Source organism: Phlebotomus argentipes, unplaced genomic scaffold, assembly GCF_947086385.1.
Source record: "Phlebotomus argentipes unplaced genomic scaffold, Phlebotomus argentipes genome assembly scaffold_18, whole genome shotgun sequence".
Classification (NCBI taxonomy): domain Eukaryota; kingdom Metazoa; phylum Arthropoda; class Insecta; order Diptera; family Psychodidae; genus Phlebotomus; species Phlebotomus argentipes.
In genome coordinates, this window is record NW_026776177.1 from 8724432 (window position 1) to 8741982 (window position 17551).

General features: G+C 43.1%; 3 protein-coding genes across 8 annotated transcripts; 2 read left to right on the forward strand and 1 right to left on the reverse strand.

Moving 5' to 3' along the window:
* Positions 1-332: 332 nt before the first annotated feature.
* Positions 333-4332, forward strand: LOC132259311 (bone morphogenetic protein receptor type-2). The gene is made up of 4 exons (XM_059756879.1): positions 333-445; positions 568-734; positions 876-966; positions 1036-4332. The coding sequence occupies exons 1-4, from the start codon at positions 379-381 to the stop codon at positions 3225-3227; spliced, it is 2517 nt and encodes an 838-aa protein (XP_059612862.1). The 5' UTR covers positions 333-378; the 3' UTR covers positions 3228-4332.
* A 563-nt stretch (positions 4333-4895) lies between these two features.
* Positions 4896-14775, reverse strand: LOC132259312 (cAMP-dependent protein kinase type I regulatory subunit). 6 transcript variants are annotated; one of them, XM_059756880.1, is made up of 8 exons: positions 14659-14775; positions 14406-14577; positions 7454-7612; positions 6424-6624; positions 6133-6352; positions 5872-6035; positions 5647-5783; positions 4896-5579 (listed from the first exon to the last, which is right to left on the reverse strand). In XM_059756880.1, the coding sequence occupies exons 2-8, from the start codon at positions 14571-14573 to the stop codon at positions 5495-5497; spliced, it is 1134 nt and encodes a 377-aa protein (XP_059612863.1). In that variant the 5' UTR covers positions 14574-14577; positions 14659-14775; the 3' UTR covers positions 4896-5494. The 6 variants fall into 6 exon arrangements, with proteins under 6 accessions (XP_059612863.1, XP_059612865.1, XP_059612864.1 ...); XM_059756882.1 differs by lacking the exons at positions 14406-14577; positions 14659-14775 and adding exons at positions 9537-9644; positions 11940-11954; XM_059756881.1 differs by lacking the exons at positions 14406-14577; positions 14659-14775 and adding exons at positions 9537-9644; positions 11688-11843.
* A 241-nt stretch (positions 14776-15016) lies between these two features.
* On the forward strand, positions 15017-17522 carry LOC132260978 (uncharacterized). The gene is made up of 2 exons (XM_059759430.1): positions 15017-15192; positions 15263-17522. Exon 2 carries the CDS (start codon positions 15278-15280, stop codon positions 17063-17065), a length of 1788 nt encoding a protein of 595 aa, XP_059615413.1. The 5' UTR covers positions 15017-15192; positions 15263-15277; the 3' UTR covers positions 17066-17522.
* Positions 17523-17551: the final 29 nt, after the last annotated feature.

Genomic DNA, 17551 nt, shown 5'->3' on the forward strand with positions numbered 1-17551 from the left:
CATGTTCTTTTTTCCTGGAAATCATTAGAGATTCTGGCGTGAAGACCCAATGAAAAGCTCAATACTGAAAAATGCAAAGAATCTCTTGTGTTATTGAGTGAAAAAGGCAAAATAACCTAAATTCAATATTGTGTTCGTGTTGAGAAAAGCAAGAAAAGTGCATTTGCGGGGGACTGGCAGAAAAACTCACCCCATCGTACAGCGGCGTAGGAAAAATCGATAGAGGGTGGCAAAATTTTGGTGTGCGTTTGTGAAAATGCACAGAAACTCTGCGAAATTGTGGAAATATCCTCAAAATATCAATAGCAGTGGAAAACCAGTGTGAAGAATCACCCTTAAAGTACTCCAATTGATAATTTATCCCCACAATTTCCAACCATGAATGCGGTGTACCTTTCGATTTTCACTACCCTGACTCTGGCTTGGCTTCTCTGCTGCACAGCCGGTAAGAAAGTTTTTCCCATTTGCTTTTACGATGAAAACTCCATCGAGGAAAATTGCTGCAAAATGAGGCCAACAAATTTACCTTTCTCTCCCTCCCCACACAAAATCCTCACCCCATCGCAGCTCCGCAGAGTCGCATTTGCGTCAAGTCAATCACCCAGGCTCAGGATCCAAGGAGTGACGAAGCAGCCGAAAACGATTCATCATACGAAGACGATTTTGGGGATGATGATGAGTTTGAGAAGTACGACATTCAGCAGAGCAACTTGGCATCCAATTACAATTTATCGGTGAGGATATGGAGAGATTATTCACTGTCAAATTCTTGGGCAAATTTATTAATTACCGAGAGACATCCATTCAATCTCAGGCCATCATTTTTTCACGTTCCCATATCACATTTAATTGACGCCCTTAATTCAATCCCATAGATCGGAACGACAATTTGCGAGCGAAAATTTAATTTTTGCCACGCTCTGTGGAGAATTGATGCACACGGGAATGTAACCATTGCCAGTCAAGGTAAATATACCTTTCAATTTCATCCATCACGTTAAGCGCATTAATTCAGACATGACACGATTTTACCAGGATGCTGGGAGTCCGATTCGAAGGCATCTTGCGACCAGAGCGAATGCATCAGCCGCAACACCCTGAATCGGGACAGTAATCGCTACCTCTTCTGTTGTTGCTCGGAGAACCTCTGCAACGACCGGATGACCAGCGTGACTGAAGAGGGCGAAGATATTGACGATATCTGGGCCAGTCAGTCGCCATCTCCTGCCCCGGACGCTTCCATTCTGCAGAATCCCTTTGTGTGGATCGCCATCGCGTTCGCCTGTCTCATCCCATTGTCCGTGATTATCATCGTCATTTGCAAGCGAGGAGAGAAATCTCAGCCGGAATTAGCTCCACTGGCGCCATCAGGACCCGGGTACAGCTCCAATCTTCACAATGTGGATAATCTCAAGCTCTGCGCCATGATTGGACAGGGAAAGTACGGCACAGTGTGGCGCGGATCGGTCAACGAGCAACCTGTGGCCGTGAAGATCTTCCCAGGGCAGCACAAGCAGTACTTCATCAACGAGAGAGACATCTACACGCTCCCCATCATGGACGATTGTTCCCTGCTCATGTACTTCGGCTGCGACGAGCGCCGGACGATGGAGGACAACATTGAGTACCTCCTAGTGCTGTCTCTGGCGCCGCTGGGATGCCTGCAGGACTGGTTGACTGAGAACACAACCGCCTATGCTGTCTTCTGCTCCATGGCCAAATCAGTAGCGCACGGTCTGGCGCACATGCACACCGAGATGCGCAAGGGTGACCTCTTGAAGCCCTGCATCTGCCACAGGGATCTCAACAGCCGAAACATCCTCGTGAAGGCGGATTTGACTTGCGTCCTGTGCGACTTCGGTTTCGCCATGAAGACCTTTGGGCCCAGATACGAGTACAGAGGCGAAATAGCTCTGGCCGAGACGAAGAGCATCAACGAGGTGGGTACTCTTCGCTACATGGCACCCGAAGTGCTCGAGGGCGCGGTGAACTTGAGAGATTGCGAGTCCGCCCTCAAGCAGATCGATGTCTATGCCCTGGGACTGGTTCTCTGGGAGCTCAGCACGAGATGCCAGGATTTCTACCCCGAGGGACAGGGCACAGCCGACTACCGAGCGCCTTACGAGGCGGAAGTGGGCAAGAACCCAACTTACGAGCAGATGCAGGTGTTCGTGTCTCGCCACAAAGCGCGACCACTCTTCCCGCCCACTTGGGGCGGCGGGATTGCCGGCAAGATAATCAGAGAAACATGCGAGGAGTGCTGGGATCAGGACGCAGAAGCTCGCCTGACGGCGCTGTGCGTGGAAGAAAGACTCCACGAGTTGTCGTCCCTGCGACCCAAGACCACCACGATGGGAAGCCCGCCTGTGACCACAAACAATGTGGTGAACTCTCTGAAGAGCATCTCCCCCATCTGTCCCAGCGACACCGTCATTATCACGCCGCCCAACCAAATTATCCCCAAGACGGAGACCGCAGAACACACAGCAGACGCCGAAGGGGTGAGACATTCCAGCCATTGCCGAAAGCTCGTGGAGAGTGAGTCAGCCACTGAAGTGAGGCTGGCCAATGGAGAGAGAAAGTTCAACGGCTGGAATGGCGTTCGATCCATGATCAAGAAGAAACTCTTCAAGCGCGCCAGCGTTTGTGAGGAGAAGTCCCACTTGATGAACAACAAACTCTCGCTGCCCGTGAGCGTTGATAGCATCTCTTGCCCAGAGATTTGTCAGGAATCTTCACAAGAAGCCCCGCCGAAGCCTCGCCAGAGACCGAGCAATCTCAATCTCGCTCCCATTCATTTTGAGTCCAGCTCCGAGTCTGGTGGCTATTTCGAGAACAACCTCATCAGAAACTCCCTGAGAGGTCAGCTGAAGGCACTTGAGTCCAGCGACTCCATTGAGAATTACCAGAGACGCGGAGAGCACACTGATCCACTGCCGGCGAGAATCGTCACATCGAAGTCCGCCAATGCAGTGAAGAATCTCAATGATCCCTCGCTGAGGCAGCTGATGCTCACGGACAAGCAGATCAAGCGCCAGCGATCCCTGGAGGTGTTCAGGGAAGTGTTCGGCCCCACCAAGGGCAGCGTGGAGAAGCTAAGAGATCCCAGCCAGAGAGTGAAGACGCCCGGAGACGTTCCGCCGTCCGTTCGGAAAGTGCGAGCCTCCAAGACACTCTCGCTGTACGACGACCGCATGATGGACTCCACGTTGGGCAACATTCTCTAGCACGAGGAGGTGCTGTTGCTGGAGCTGTAAGTGGGCAACAGGACAGGAAGCGAGGCTCTAATGTTTAGTTTCTCAGTAGAAGACACGTTAATGTAGGATTTTCATACAGGAGATCAAAATAGTCCTTAAGGTGAGCGATGAGAGGCAGTGATGATTCATTTTTGTATCAAAACAACGCCCAGTTAAGTGGAAAACTCGAATAGAAGAGTTCTCTTATGATTTTCCCAGCATTTCTCCTCTGCAGAGCAAAAGTTTTGTCAATTTCAATGAAATATTAAGAAACTTCCAAAAGTGATATTCATGAATAACTCCATGAAATCCTGAAATATATTTTCCCATATCACAAACAAACAATATCCAAATTTATCATCACTGCCACGTGAGAGAGTGAGTGAAGGTGAATCTTGTATGTTGAGTAAGCACAAGAAAATGTATTCAGAAAACTTATTTATAGGAAACATTTGCATTAGCAAAAAGTACTCAATGGAGAAAAACAAGGCAGATGAATTTAATTAAGCGGACAACAATATTAACTCCCCCCATCAAAACGGTGAAGTTTAATGTTTAACACATATATTTTACCGAGAGAGTCACTGAAGCGGCATTAAAACTGGTGTAAACATTCAATGCACTTTGTTGTGCAGCATCATTCGAGACAGGAGAGATTAAGCATACAATGTTGTATGCCTTGTAACAATTGCTATTCTATTAATAAATCCATGACGAAATTTGTCCATGCGACAGACAAAAGACGCTGGCCGACACAGAATGTAATGAATGCTAATGTATTGTTAATTAGTCTGATATATTTAATGAGTTTTCGCCAAATATCACTCACAAACACTTCAGAGAGACACCCGAAAATGCGTTTACACCAGTTGTCGCAGTGAAGAATGTAACACAGAGGATGGATTAGAATAAAATTTCACAATATTTATGACATGACTTTAAATAATATTCAATTTATTTATACTTTCTGTTGTTTCTCTTCGATCTCTCCACACCACAAAGCCATCATTCTTTCTGTTACCATCTTATGGAAATAAACACGAATTTAAATTACATTACACGCTTATACAGATGAATGATTTTAATTTAGAGAATGGTATTAAATAAGATTTTTCTTCTTTTCTTTGTTGTTTTTTTGACTAAAAGAAATTGCCCATTAATGCATTGGAAGAAGAAATTCCGTGAATTTTTCTTTCCTTGCCACAGAAGTTTTGTTTTTTTTCCTCTTTTAAATTACACATACTTATTTACAATACACGTCAAATTTTCATCTCAAGATATTTTCCCCCTCTTATAATTCATTTAAAATTCATTTAACGTCTAATGTTATAACTTTAGAAATGATTTCGCAATCTTATGCTCTTGTTGGAAATCAACGTGTAGGTGTGCTCATATTTTTAAAAATAAATAAATTTAGCCGTATAATTTGATTACGATCCGCCCGCGGCTCGTTTCACAAGCAAAAGTTATATTTCACCCGAAAATTCAATTTTGGCTCAACCTTCTATTATGCATGTTTGTTTTATCTTTTTCTCATTCTACATCATTTTATTAAAATAAATTAGTTTATCTCTGCTCTCTTAACTTCCCCTCTGCGCATTAAGTATACAATCAAAGAATATTACAACATGTTATAGATTTGTGTCTCCTCTTTTCATCCACCATTCGTCAATGCAGTACAAGAAAGTGCACATTTTTTTTTAAGTGGAAAAGAAATGGTTTGTATGGAAAGGTAAGCGAAATTATGTTCGTTCAATGACGAATGACAACTCAATAGTGCTTTATTTCACTTCATTACGCCGCCACATTAGATGATAGTTGATTCCTTTTATCACTAAAAATTCTCATAAATACGATACATTGAAAGGTTCTATATAAAAATTCATATTTCGCAAGTCAATTACTATCATTTTTCCTTCTTACGAATTTTTTCAATTACTTTTTGTATACATTTTCTTACAATTTTTTTTATTAAGAAATTGTTTTACTTTTGAATTGTTCACTCTATTCTTTTTTTTCTTCAGCTTCTTTGTTTTATTAGCTTATCAATGTGCAGTGAAATGCAATTATCTCGGTGTAAACAATTGTCATTTCCCAAAAAGAGACTATACAAAAAAGATATGAGAACGTTTTCGCCTATAGAATGCCAGGAAAGAAATTGGATGATTGAAGGCAATCACTGTTTGAAATTTTTGGGCTCATTTCTCCTCTTTCTAAACTCTTCCTGCTTCTTGCATTTTTCTATTATTAATGTTATCTTAGACAGAAAGTGAGACGAAACTGTTATACTGTGTAATGTTCCTCTTAAGAATATCAGCACAAGGCCCCAGGACACGTTCGAATCTGCACGAAACCACCAGAGTCATTAGTGAGAATGTTTCATCATTTCGGAGTTGATGAATCAATTTACCTTGCTCTATCCAATTTGACACATTTGAGAGGACCTCTGGCCATCACTGTGGCCGCTCGTGGTCTATCCAGGAGGAGAGCAATTTCGCCGAAATAGTCACTCGGACCGAGACGTCCAACTTCTGCTGTATCTTCATTCTGAGTAGCGCAATTACGGCGTAAAATTTACATAAACAATTTACATAAATAGAAGGACGAATAGGATGTGGAAAAGGACATAACTCACCTGTTGAGCTTCACCCTTTTGCTGCAGGACAACAGCACATCCCTCGACGATGATGTAGAAATCATCTCCAGGTTCTCCCTGTTTCACAATTGTCTCCCCATCTTCGAAGCTCACCGGCTCGAGGGCGTCCGCCACCGTGAGTCGCTCCCATTTGTCCAGGCTCTCTGCACAAAGGCAAACACACAAAACAGCCCCCCCGAAAATGGGTCACAAACGTCAGACATGAATAATTAAATCAGAAAATCAATGTTGATACTTTACCCAAAATTGACACGCGGGACAAGAACTCTTCGTACATTTTCCTCTTCCTGATGGTGGAACCCATCAGGATGCGTCGATATGAATCACGATCGATGCCCCACAGCTTCACATCTGTCTTAGCACGCACAGTGGCGGCTCTCGGTGTCCCATAGATTAGTGCCAGTTCACCAAAACTCCCACCCTCGCCGATTGTTGTCACCAGTTCGGAATTTACAAACACCTAAACATAGAGGAGATAAGAGCAATTTCATTCTCTCTTCCCGGTCAAAAATACACCACTTTCAACCCTACCTCAACTTCGCCCTGGTCGATAACGTAGAAATTATCACCCTCGTCGCCTTGCTGTATAATTGATTCGCCCGTTAAGCAATTAACCGGGAACATTGCATCGAAAATGTCTGATCGTTCATTCTCATCCAAGTGAGAGAAGAGGACATTTTTGGCAATGGCCTTTGAAAGAGCCGCCATGGTCTTGTAGTCCTTTGGAACGACCTAAAAACCACAGCAAAATTAATATTACCACCCCCTATTTGCCCACCCTCTAAATGAGGAAAGGTTATACCGATGCCTATTATGAGACTTTCCATCCATAAAGTATCCCAAGCTTTATTGCTCTCGAGAGCACTTGAAAATGATTTAATATGCCCACATAAACTTTGTATTAAAGGTTTCTCAGAAAAGTATTTTCATAAGCAGAATTGTTACTCCAGGGAAATATGTACATAATACCACAGAGGAAATATAGCAGGAACACACAGAGAGAGAAAGAGAGAATTTTGATATGATAATATTGATTTTTTACAGTTCCTCAGAGCACTAAGCAAACATTTCCCATGCAAATTTAATAGTTTCACTACAAATACCACAGGATATTCGGGTGAATCCCGTAAAGTGAGTCCATTTGCCAATTAAGCTTTGTGGAATTAGCCAGAAATTAATTAACAAGATATATTTAGTTCATTTGAGCAGACCATTTTTAATCACAATCTGCTGTTAAACCCAATGCAGAATCAATACTGTATCATTTCAGCAGTAATTGTAAATTGTGAAACGTATATTTCTTTAAAAAAATTCTTTAAAAATCTACTCTTGTATACTTTGACCACATGAAAATAACTCCAACCATTGAAAATAAGGAAAAAATTTAATGTTATCGCATTTTTCCTTTATTAATTATTCGTAAATCTCTCAAATTAGTGTCTCTGAGCGCGGAAAAGCTCCGCACAATCCATGAAAAAACACTTGATGTGAAGTCTCAAGGCGCGCGAATATTTATTATTTATGGGAAAATCATTGGAAGAGCGCTCTCTTCCCGACTAACCTTTTTGACATAGCTCGTGGCGTCTTCCTCAGTCACGGGCTCCGCGGAAATTCCGCCACGCCGTCTCACTGGCGGTGCCGTTGATTGTGGCATTGGGCTCAAATCTTCACACTCTTCTGGACTAGTGGCCTGCTTGCTGGCGTCCAACTTCGCTTGCTCCTGCAAGAAAGTCAATCGGGGGAAAAAGCCCACATTCAATTGCTGGAAATCCCATTAATCAGAATAAAAGTGCCAAATATTCTGCCTTCCATTACTAATTATGTTATTCATTTCAATTCTAAAAATTGTGCCACTCTCGGACACCCACACAAAACTGGAGCTCTCTGGCGGACACCAATATAATGTTCTCCAACTATACAATCAAACACATGCCCGCGCTATTTGAGAGACACATCGAGAAACAGAAATAGCAAAAGGCGACAAGCTACAAATAAAATTGTTTTCATGCTCTTGCTCTCACACTCTCCTTACAAAACTCTTTTTCCACTCCTCACACTATGATGTAATATTCATCTTCAATCATGATCACTACAGAGACTATACTTTGACTTTTCTCTAAAACGATCCCAACAGCTTTACTTGCGCCACAACGCCTTCCGTTTCTACTAAAATTTACACTCTGTTAATTATTTCGTCAGTTTTTACCAAACTCCGCCGAAAGCTTTATTCGGCAACAAGATTGTCCAGTAACTTCTCTCTCTCTCCTTCTTCTCGCGCGTAATTTGATTACAGAACGAACAATCGAACGTGTGCGATTAGATAAAGTCCGGCAAAGACATTCATCACAATCTCCATTAGTATTCGCCACAGGGGAGAGATATAATGAAAATTATGGAAGGCTCTCTGGAGAAACTGACCGTTGTTGGGGCGGCAAGAAGGCAATTCACATGATTCTTACATAAGAGAAAAGATATTTAGGCAGTCAATGATACGAGAAAGAAATTCACATTATCATCATGATGAGCTTGAGGCGACGAGACAAGTCATACTAGTGAAAAAATGTAATAAAGAATAATTAATTATCACACGAAAATAGAATCATAATGTCGTTAAGAAAGATACAAAAAGACGTCACTCTTTCCCAACTCAAATACCATCTGAAATACTTCCAAAAATTTCTGTATATTTATAAATCTTCGAATATTAATCCGCCACAATATATATTTAAACTTCACTCTGCTCTAAGAAAATTCTCCTCTCTTTGCAGCACACAATCAGCAAAATATTATGGCATTAATCAAAGATTAAACCCATCAATCTCACCTTGGCGATCGCGCGCGCACTTATTATAGACAAAAATACACACCGTTCAGGTGAGACCTTCCAATAGATTTAGAGAAAAAAAATTAAACGTGGAAAACTACACACATACACAGCAGTAAATGCTGAAGAAAACCAAGATGAATTTTCCCTCCTTTGCGTGAATCTTCTCGTGATGAATTGAGGCACGATACTAAAGTGACTCTCGTTCACATTTTATTCGCGCATTATGTTCCCACAATCTTCGGCAATATTTTCCCTCTCAGTCTCACATTGAATTTCGGACCACGAAGCGGGGAAAATTCTCCTTCGATTCCACAATTTTCTTCACCGCCTGGCTTTTTGCCCATCGCCGAAGAAAAAATCCTCTTGATGAGCCATACACGAAAAAAGCGAGACTCGCGGCACATTTTCCATCTCAGATCGCCAGTTTAGAAAGTGTACATTTTTCGAGAAAATAAGAGAGTTCAGAGAAAATTCTAACACAGCAATATTATGTCCATATGAAGAGATTTTCATACGACAATACGTTTCATAAAACACACACTTTAGTTACTTCAATTGGCAACAAACTTTATAAATTATCACAGAATAATGTGTTTCTCTACTCTAATGCAACCAAAGAATTGTGTCGGTGGAAAACAGCGTGAAATTTCAAGAAAGAGCGCTGAAGAAGATAGAAAAAGTCTCAGATATCAAGCTTAAAGTAGGTGAAATTGGAGAAGCACATTGTTGCTTCTCACTCTAAAAGTGTTATCACTAAATTTCACTATAACATCTAATCGAAAGGATTACAAGATAAAATTCTTATTATTATTCTTACGTGTAGCTTTGAAGCCATTCCTCAACACAAACTTTAGACTTTTCCGCACAATTATTCGTCAAATTCGTCAACTCTCGCACAATCAATCAACCTCCAACGTTAATCCCTCTTGGAAGAGAAATTAAATTGAAAGGAAAGAAGCAAAACCACTCATCGTATTTCCCAACAGACAGAAATATACACCACTGACAGGGGAACACAGAGCGACACACACAATTTGTAAAACAGACCAATTCACCCCCAACTCTGCACATCAGCATAAGAAAAATCGCGGGGGTGAAGCATTACAAGCAAGAGGATTAAATCAAACCCACTAGAGTTGTTCTAAAAATAATTAGACATTTTTTCTCTCTGTGTCTTCTGCCCACCCTTCGTCGTACTGCCTAATGGCGAAATGGGACAAAAATGTGAGAGAATATCAATATTTTCCTTATGATGACTCCCATAAATTACCAAGGCAAGCAGAAAAAGGGAAGTAAACAACACAAGACTGAAGAAATTTGCTCGCCACAGGGTGAAAAGAAGAGTTCTAACGTCATTTTTCACACTCTCTCACCACCGCAAAACCCCAGGGTATTAAATTACTCTCACCGGTTGTAAAGCAACAAGAAAACTACAAGAATTTCCGATATGGATTATCTCACTCAAACCAGTCTGCGATCAAAACCACCCACACGCCTATTCAACATTTGCATTTCTCACGCCAAAATTGTACATCTGGACACAAAAAAGGTCACATTAATTTGCATTTCAGAAAAGCAACAACTCCGCCGCATGTCCGGAAAATAATTGTGATTCTCATCACGGAATTACAGTGTTGGAAAGTATATTTTTAAGGCCAGTATCAAAGCCCACAAGTTCCTCTGTACATCTCATTAAGAAGGAGATGATAATTTGGAAGTCCTCACGGAATATTTCATCATTGGAAGACACACAAGAGGAAATAAATTATTCCCCATGTCTGTTTATAAGAACAGAATGGAAAGCATCTCTTGAGATTTTCTGCGTGAAGAAATTAAAACATTTGGACGATTTGGACAGACAATAAATTAGATGTGCTTTCGGAGGTTTAACGATGGGTTACAGATATGCGCTGTAAATATTAGCGCACGCACTTTCGCAGCATCTGACAAACTTCTTGAATTCCTTTGATTTATAGAAAAAATACGTTGCTTCATCACAATTCTCAAATAGATCTTATTGTAAGCTTATCTCAAACAATCATAAAGTGAGAGTGACCTTTAGGAAAGACTCTCTCTCTCTCTCTCTTTCTCGTATTGTAATTGCTTCCAGATTCATGCAGGAAAACCCACATTTCATTAGCAATTACTGAAATATCTCAGGTATTTGCGGAAGAAAACAACAACCATCTAATCTTAGGGAGTTCAAAGCGGAAATTTCAACTTAAACAATTGTAATTCCCGATAAATCCATCCCAGTCGCTGAACACACACAAACTTTTTCTTGCCAAACCCAAAATGAAAATACACAAACTGCCAATAGAAGAAGCGCGAGGATCTGGGCAATAAATCACATCCACGCGGAGGGTCTTTCGTCGTGTACAATAATTTCCCACCCCCTGGCAAAACACACCTGCCAAAGAGGAAAGAGCCACTTTGAGGCAATCTCCGTGCACAATTTTCGCCCAAGTTAACTTCCTCGGCATTGGAAAAAGTTATTGCCTACAACGGAAATTACTAATGAAGTTCTGTTCCATCTCTCACGAAGCACTGAAGCTCTCACTCTCGCTTAATCACTTTGAGAAGTGCATGCAATTGTCATTGTATTTATAGCAAAATTTTTGCGGTGAAGGAAAGTCAAGAATAAACAGTAAATCCCGCAAATATTGGGAGGGAAAATCATATTCAAACATTATTAAGTCTAAATATGTGAAATGTATGCGAAGGTCAGCAAGAAAAAATGCTCATTTGACTACACAAACACACACACAATCGATGGGGAGAAACCATCAACATTAAATCAAATATTAAAAGGGATTTCTTTTTCCTCCTACACAAACCCCAATATATATTCACTCTGCAACACGGCTAAAGGATTCACACAAAGGGAGAAATTTCTGTGGTGACATACAAGAATGTCTCGATATTAGGAGTAAATTAGGTGAGAAGATACTGAAATATAAAAACCCACCAACAATCACACAGAAAAAACTTTTCACTCAACAACCCCTTTTTTGTTTCCTTTTACACCATTATCTCCACCACAGACGAGCTACCATTGAGAAAATTGGTCTGTGAACTGAACTACACCCAAGAAGCACTCGCGAAAATCTAACTCAGTCCCTCTCGTCAGCCGCCAGAGGCACACATGAGACGTGCCCAGCGCGCAGAGCACAACAGAGTGCAAGAGAGAGAGAGAGAGAAACCCCATCGAGAGGCTCACACAGTTTTCCCAGCCAGTCAGCCGCTGAGGGTGAAAGAGAGACAGTCCATAGGTGTCAACCCAGAGACACTTCACATCGCCTCACACTCCTGATGGCATTTTTGCAAAAGAAAATCCACTGTCACAGGCGTCACAGAGACGCGCGAAAACTTTTCCTTCCGCCCCATTTGAAATACAACACACGCACTTAACAGCCCACCCTCACGCCCATCCAAGAGGACTCTCGCGCGCTTTGTGATGAGCCGGAAGAAATCGTCCCGCCACTCCACTTTTCATTGCCTCATTAGACGCATGTGGAGCCAATAAAATCACCAACGGCCACTCAATCAAAACAACACACAAAACAACACCGAAACTCACTCAAACCCCTCTCCGTTCGATGGTGATACAGAAGCCACAGCAGCTCTAATTCATGCAAATTATTTGTTTTCAGAACTTATACACTTCCATAATATGGGTATAAATTTTACAAGGCTTCCACCGAATATTTACGCAGGCGTGAAAAATCTCTCTCACATTTTCTCTCTCTCCTGCAATTCGATCTGTATACTGTGGCTCACCAGGAGGGGGTAGTCAATCATAAAATTGCACCAACACTTGACCTAGAAAAACTGTGTATTGTCTCACGCTGAGACCTTCGCGAGAACGTCTCAATCATTCATAGAATTCCCATAGAGACACATACTCTCATATTGATGATATGAGGAAATTTTCAAAGTGGAAATTCAGGGGAAAAAGCAACCATTTTGCATAACACTTTTCTTTTCTGGATCAAGGGTAGAGAAGGTATACTTTGTCAGCAGACTGACGAAGCTTTTATGCACAATAATCAATATGTATGTGAAGTAATAATTTAAGCTGTATTGCTAGTCCTTTCACTTTGCCGTGTTGTGAGGAAGCCCCGCCTCTTCTCATACTCCACCCAGTTGCTTTGTCAGACTCTCAATAGACTCAACTTTCTGCTCACGTGCTAAATGATTTAACGATGTACATTGGCCAACAGAATAACACGCCTTCTAACATAAAAGCTCCTCTATCTTGGCACCCCAATGGTTGTGCGGGTGACAGGGGATGCCATGAAAAATGATGGGAAATTACGTCATGAATGCCCATTATCCAGAAGGAAGAAAAATTTGTTGGCCTTCCCAGGCGGAAGAATGAGGAGTAATGTCACATAGAAATCAATTGATTGGGCGGGGAGGTCTCCATTTCCTTTCACTGGGACCGCAATTCAATAGACCGAAGCCAGATTTCAATGGAAATTGCCAACCAATCCCTCCCCCTTTGCCAACTCATCCCCAACTCAGTGTCTGAAATTGCCACAATTTTGTCAATATCATTTGCGTTCGTGGGTACAATTTTCCGGATATGGGCAAAATATAGTGCTGAATAATTGAGAAAATTATGTGCAAACTAGCAAGTGGGAAAAATCATTAAAACTGCCACTTGTTGATTGTCTCGAAGGCGCGCAAAAATGTGCGAAATCCCTTCTCAGGCATCTTTCTTCACGCAATTGCACAATTATCTTGCCAAGACAGTGTATTTCAATTAGTGAATTCCCCAAATGCTCCACCATTCAAGATAAACTGTCCTTTTAATCACTCAATTTGTCGGTGCTTTGCGTGGGCAGAGGTCAGAGGTCAGAAGGAGAATCGAATAAATTTTGATTGACTTGCCCTTTCCACCTCTTGTGCGTAATTTGTGGATGTGGGGAATTTATGGGAGAATATTTGCACTCCCTGTTCTAACATTTATGGCCAGCATCTGTGAATAGTGAATACAATTTGTGCGGAAGAACGTGTAGTAAGATGTTACAAGTCACTTTAACTTGCGAATTTACAACAGAGAGGCACAAAATTGGCACGAAATCTTATCATAGGCTTGTACTCTCACCCTAATCCTTGCTCTGACGGAGAAGCACACTCCTGTCAGGCTCAGAAAGGGATGAAGATGGGCCGAGATTAGCGATGGGAATCAAGAGATTATCTGAGACACTCTCCTCCCCAGATCCGCGAGCTTTTCCGCGAGAGGATGGGAACTGTTTGATCTGCAGCGGAGTGTTTAATTCACACTGACGCTCGAGACATGGCGAGAGAGATTACGCATCGAAATCACTCACCCACACACGTGATAATCGCGAATGGGAGTGAGGAAATTTCTGGAAATTACCGGATTTAGAGGAGAGCCTCCACTCCAATTTATATCGCCACCCATCGCGCACTTTCGCACATCTTTCTGCGTCATTGGGTGGGAAGCCCTCTCCTTGTGCCTCCCGGAGAGGTGATCTTCGACCCAAGGCTGGCATATTGCCCCAAATCGCACTTCGCCAGTGAGCCACTCTCCGCCAAAGTGGCCCACTGAGATAACTCATCATCCCCAGCATGCAGTGGCACGCGGATTTGTGCATCCAGAGGTGTTCCGGACGGGGAAAGTCCCCAAAGTAGAGCACTTTGCTTTGACACTTACGCGCTCGAGTCGCTGAAAGTATTGTCGTAGAAAAGAGATTGGATTCTCAGGTTGTCGCACGCAAAGCTGCACGATGCAGTTCTTGAGGATCTGCTGAATACTGTGGGTTTGAATGTAGTTCTCGCACTCCCTGAGACTCTGTTCTTCCAGGGAATCTAGGGCGGCCATTGCGCTGCAAAGAGACAGAAAAACATTCACTTTCTGCACCTTTTCCCTTGTCAATTTTACCCATTTGCACACGCTGGACACTCACGTTCTCGATATAGATGATCTATCACACGTTTTTGGTACTCTGTTTCACGAAAATTTTCACTGTTTTCCACTTGCGTTTTGCTGAAAAAACTCCCCCACCAGAAGCGAGTTTTTCACGGCGATTATCAACGTCAACAATGACGGCTGCTACACTGTAAAAAAAGAGAAAGGAAATGTGTCCCGACAAGAAATCTTTTTAAATCCCTTCTAAATCTGAAACGGGATTACTCACAGCTCGCAGATTGAAGATCATTTGGGAAAAATATGAATGTTCAAAGGAAACTTTGAGGAAAATACACATTTTATAGAATCGAATTTTCCCTCCATGGCGATGGTGGTGCCCTCATTTCGCCACATTCGCCGCGAAAGTCACCAAAGAAAAACAATAACAATCGATAAGAATTTTGGTGACCGTGAAAAAAAAGAAATACCGAGATTTTCGGCATCTCTTCAGTGTAAATTTTTTCATAAATATGCACAGCTGTAATTCCACGTCTCGTTGAGTGGAAATAGCAGCTGAAGTTTGCAAAAACAGGTGAGAAAGATCGTCTTCTGATAACACAACGATTCTTGTTTTTCACTAATTGCATTTGCTTGTCTTCTAGTTTTCCAAAGGAATTATGATAAGTAGCGACACATCGCAAGGTGTTTATGCTCCACTGTGCCAGACCATGAGTGATTCAGAGAGTGAGGAAGAGCTGCTGCACAGGAATCATCATCATGCGCGGCTGCAGCCAAAATCTGGGAACGCCGTCAGGACGCCCAGCAATCTCACGCGAATCGAGAACCATCTAATGTTCTCCACCACGGAAATCCTGGGCAATTACAGCAATGTCGAGCGGGGAAGTATTCCGCCAACCTGGACAAATACTCTGCCCGAGCGAAAAGGCATGTCAGGTGTGCGGAAGGCGCTCTTTTGCGCCTCCATCGGGCTCTGCATCCTCGTCACTGTGGCCTTCCTGTGGTTGCTGCCCTGCTCGGACTCCGCCACATGCTCCAATGGTGAGAAGGGCATGAAGACTCACAACTGGCTGCGGGATTACGAGAAGATTGAGCTAAAGGGCGTGATAAATACAGTGGCTGGCGTGCAGGGCAGAGGAAAGAATCTTATCTTCATGTATCGCAGCGACAGAGTTTTTGCGGAATTCGAGGATGGAGAGCATCACACGAATGGGATCATCTCGCTGATTGGCAGAGGCGGTCATGTTGCGTGGTATGACGAGATGCCGGAGGAACCCAAGTCGATAGACTGCACTCTCGTGGATGTGGATAAGAATGGCCAACCGGATTGTCTGATCGTGGGAAAGATGGGCCTTCTGGGCGCTCTGGATCCCGTCTCAGGCGAGTGGCTGTGGCACATCAACACCAGAGGAGCAAATTCATCGAGAATCCCAGAAGATTCTGTGGATTTCCCACTGATTTTACCAGATTTGAATGGAGATGGCGTGAAAGACCTCCTGCAGATCGGGCTCAGTGATGCGAATCAACACAACAGTCTGATTCTAATCTCTGGCGCTACTGGAAGAGTCCTGGGCAAGAGCTACACCGTGATGGAATGCGAGAGCATCCACAGATTGACAATTGACAAGGATTTCCGGATAAATCTCAGTTGCTGGCGCAATGAGAGCTCAGTGGCGTTCAGCAAATCCCTCGAGGATCTCTATAGATTGTGGACAAACACCGCCCTGAAGGTGAACATACTGTCCAGGCCGGAGAGCATTGAGCAGCACCGCTTACTGGGCCAGCGGAAGAACACGGAGAACCAGTACAACATCTATCCGGCTGGCGGAAGGGAGCTAATTGTGGAAAATCGCGGCAAGTGTCCACATCACTGCAATATGACGGTGCGCCTGACGGACGAGAGGCACAACCACGAAGTGCTGATAAAGAACGGAACGGGGATATACGGCATGGTGCCCACGAGTCTCAGCCTGAACACCACGAGGAGCGCTGTAAGTGGGTTCATTGTGAAGTTCTGGGAGTGGACGCCGTCTTCCGGGGAGTTGTTCAGCTCACGGAAGCGCCGTGAGTTTCCTGAGATGGTGCGCAATCACACGCACTCGCCGATGGAGCCGATGCTGCGCATGCGAGTGCTGCGCGAAGTGGTGCTCATGATCCTGTTCAACTCCACAGACACACGCGTAATCAACACTAGTCAGAACAACATTGTACAGTTCTGTCTGGAGGAGCACGGCGAGGAGATTTTCTGCCAGCCGGATCTCAACTACCAGGAGAACTCGCTGATGATCGCCGATCTGGACGATGACGGCTCGCAGGAGCTCATTTCCTACTACACCACGTTCATCAGCTCGGACAATGAGAAGGAGAACTGGCGCCTCATCACGTACGTTCAGCTGTTGCGCCTGGAATCGGAACTGGCGAAGCTCAGCGACTCCGACAGCGTTTAGGGACTAAAGTAGCGTGTATGTTATCCACACTTTTGCTATCAGTGGGATTTGTAATGTCGGTGGGTGTGTGCTTGATAAGGGAATTCCTTGAATTTTTCTATACATTTTTCGAGTCGCGCACTGGTCAATTGTAGAATTTATCACCGGTCTTTGAGAGTTGCTCCAAGAGAGATGGACTTATGTTCCCGCCACTGATTATTTCAGCGTGATTCTCAGTAATTCCCTCAAAGACCACAACGCGTGCATGATTAATCACCTGACTTTTTGTTATTCTAGTCATTTTAAAAGTTCGCCTCTTGGAGAATTTCTCAATGGTACATAATTTCATCATTAACACTATCTTATAGTCCATTTTGTGATAAATATTGTTACGGCACGGCTTTAACACACCAACATATTTACCAATTATTCTTCCAAAGAGCGAATGAAGAATTCACCAAAAATCGATGTTTCACCAATGTATTTGATGTCAAATAAAAGAAAGGT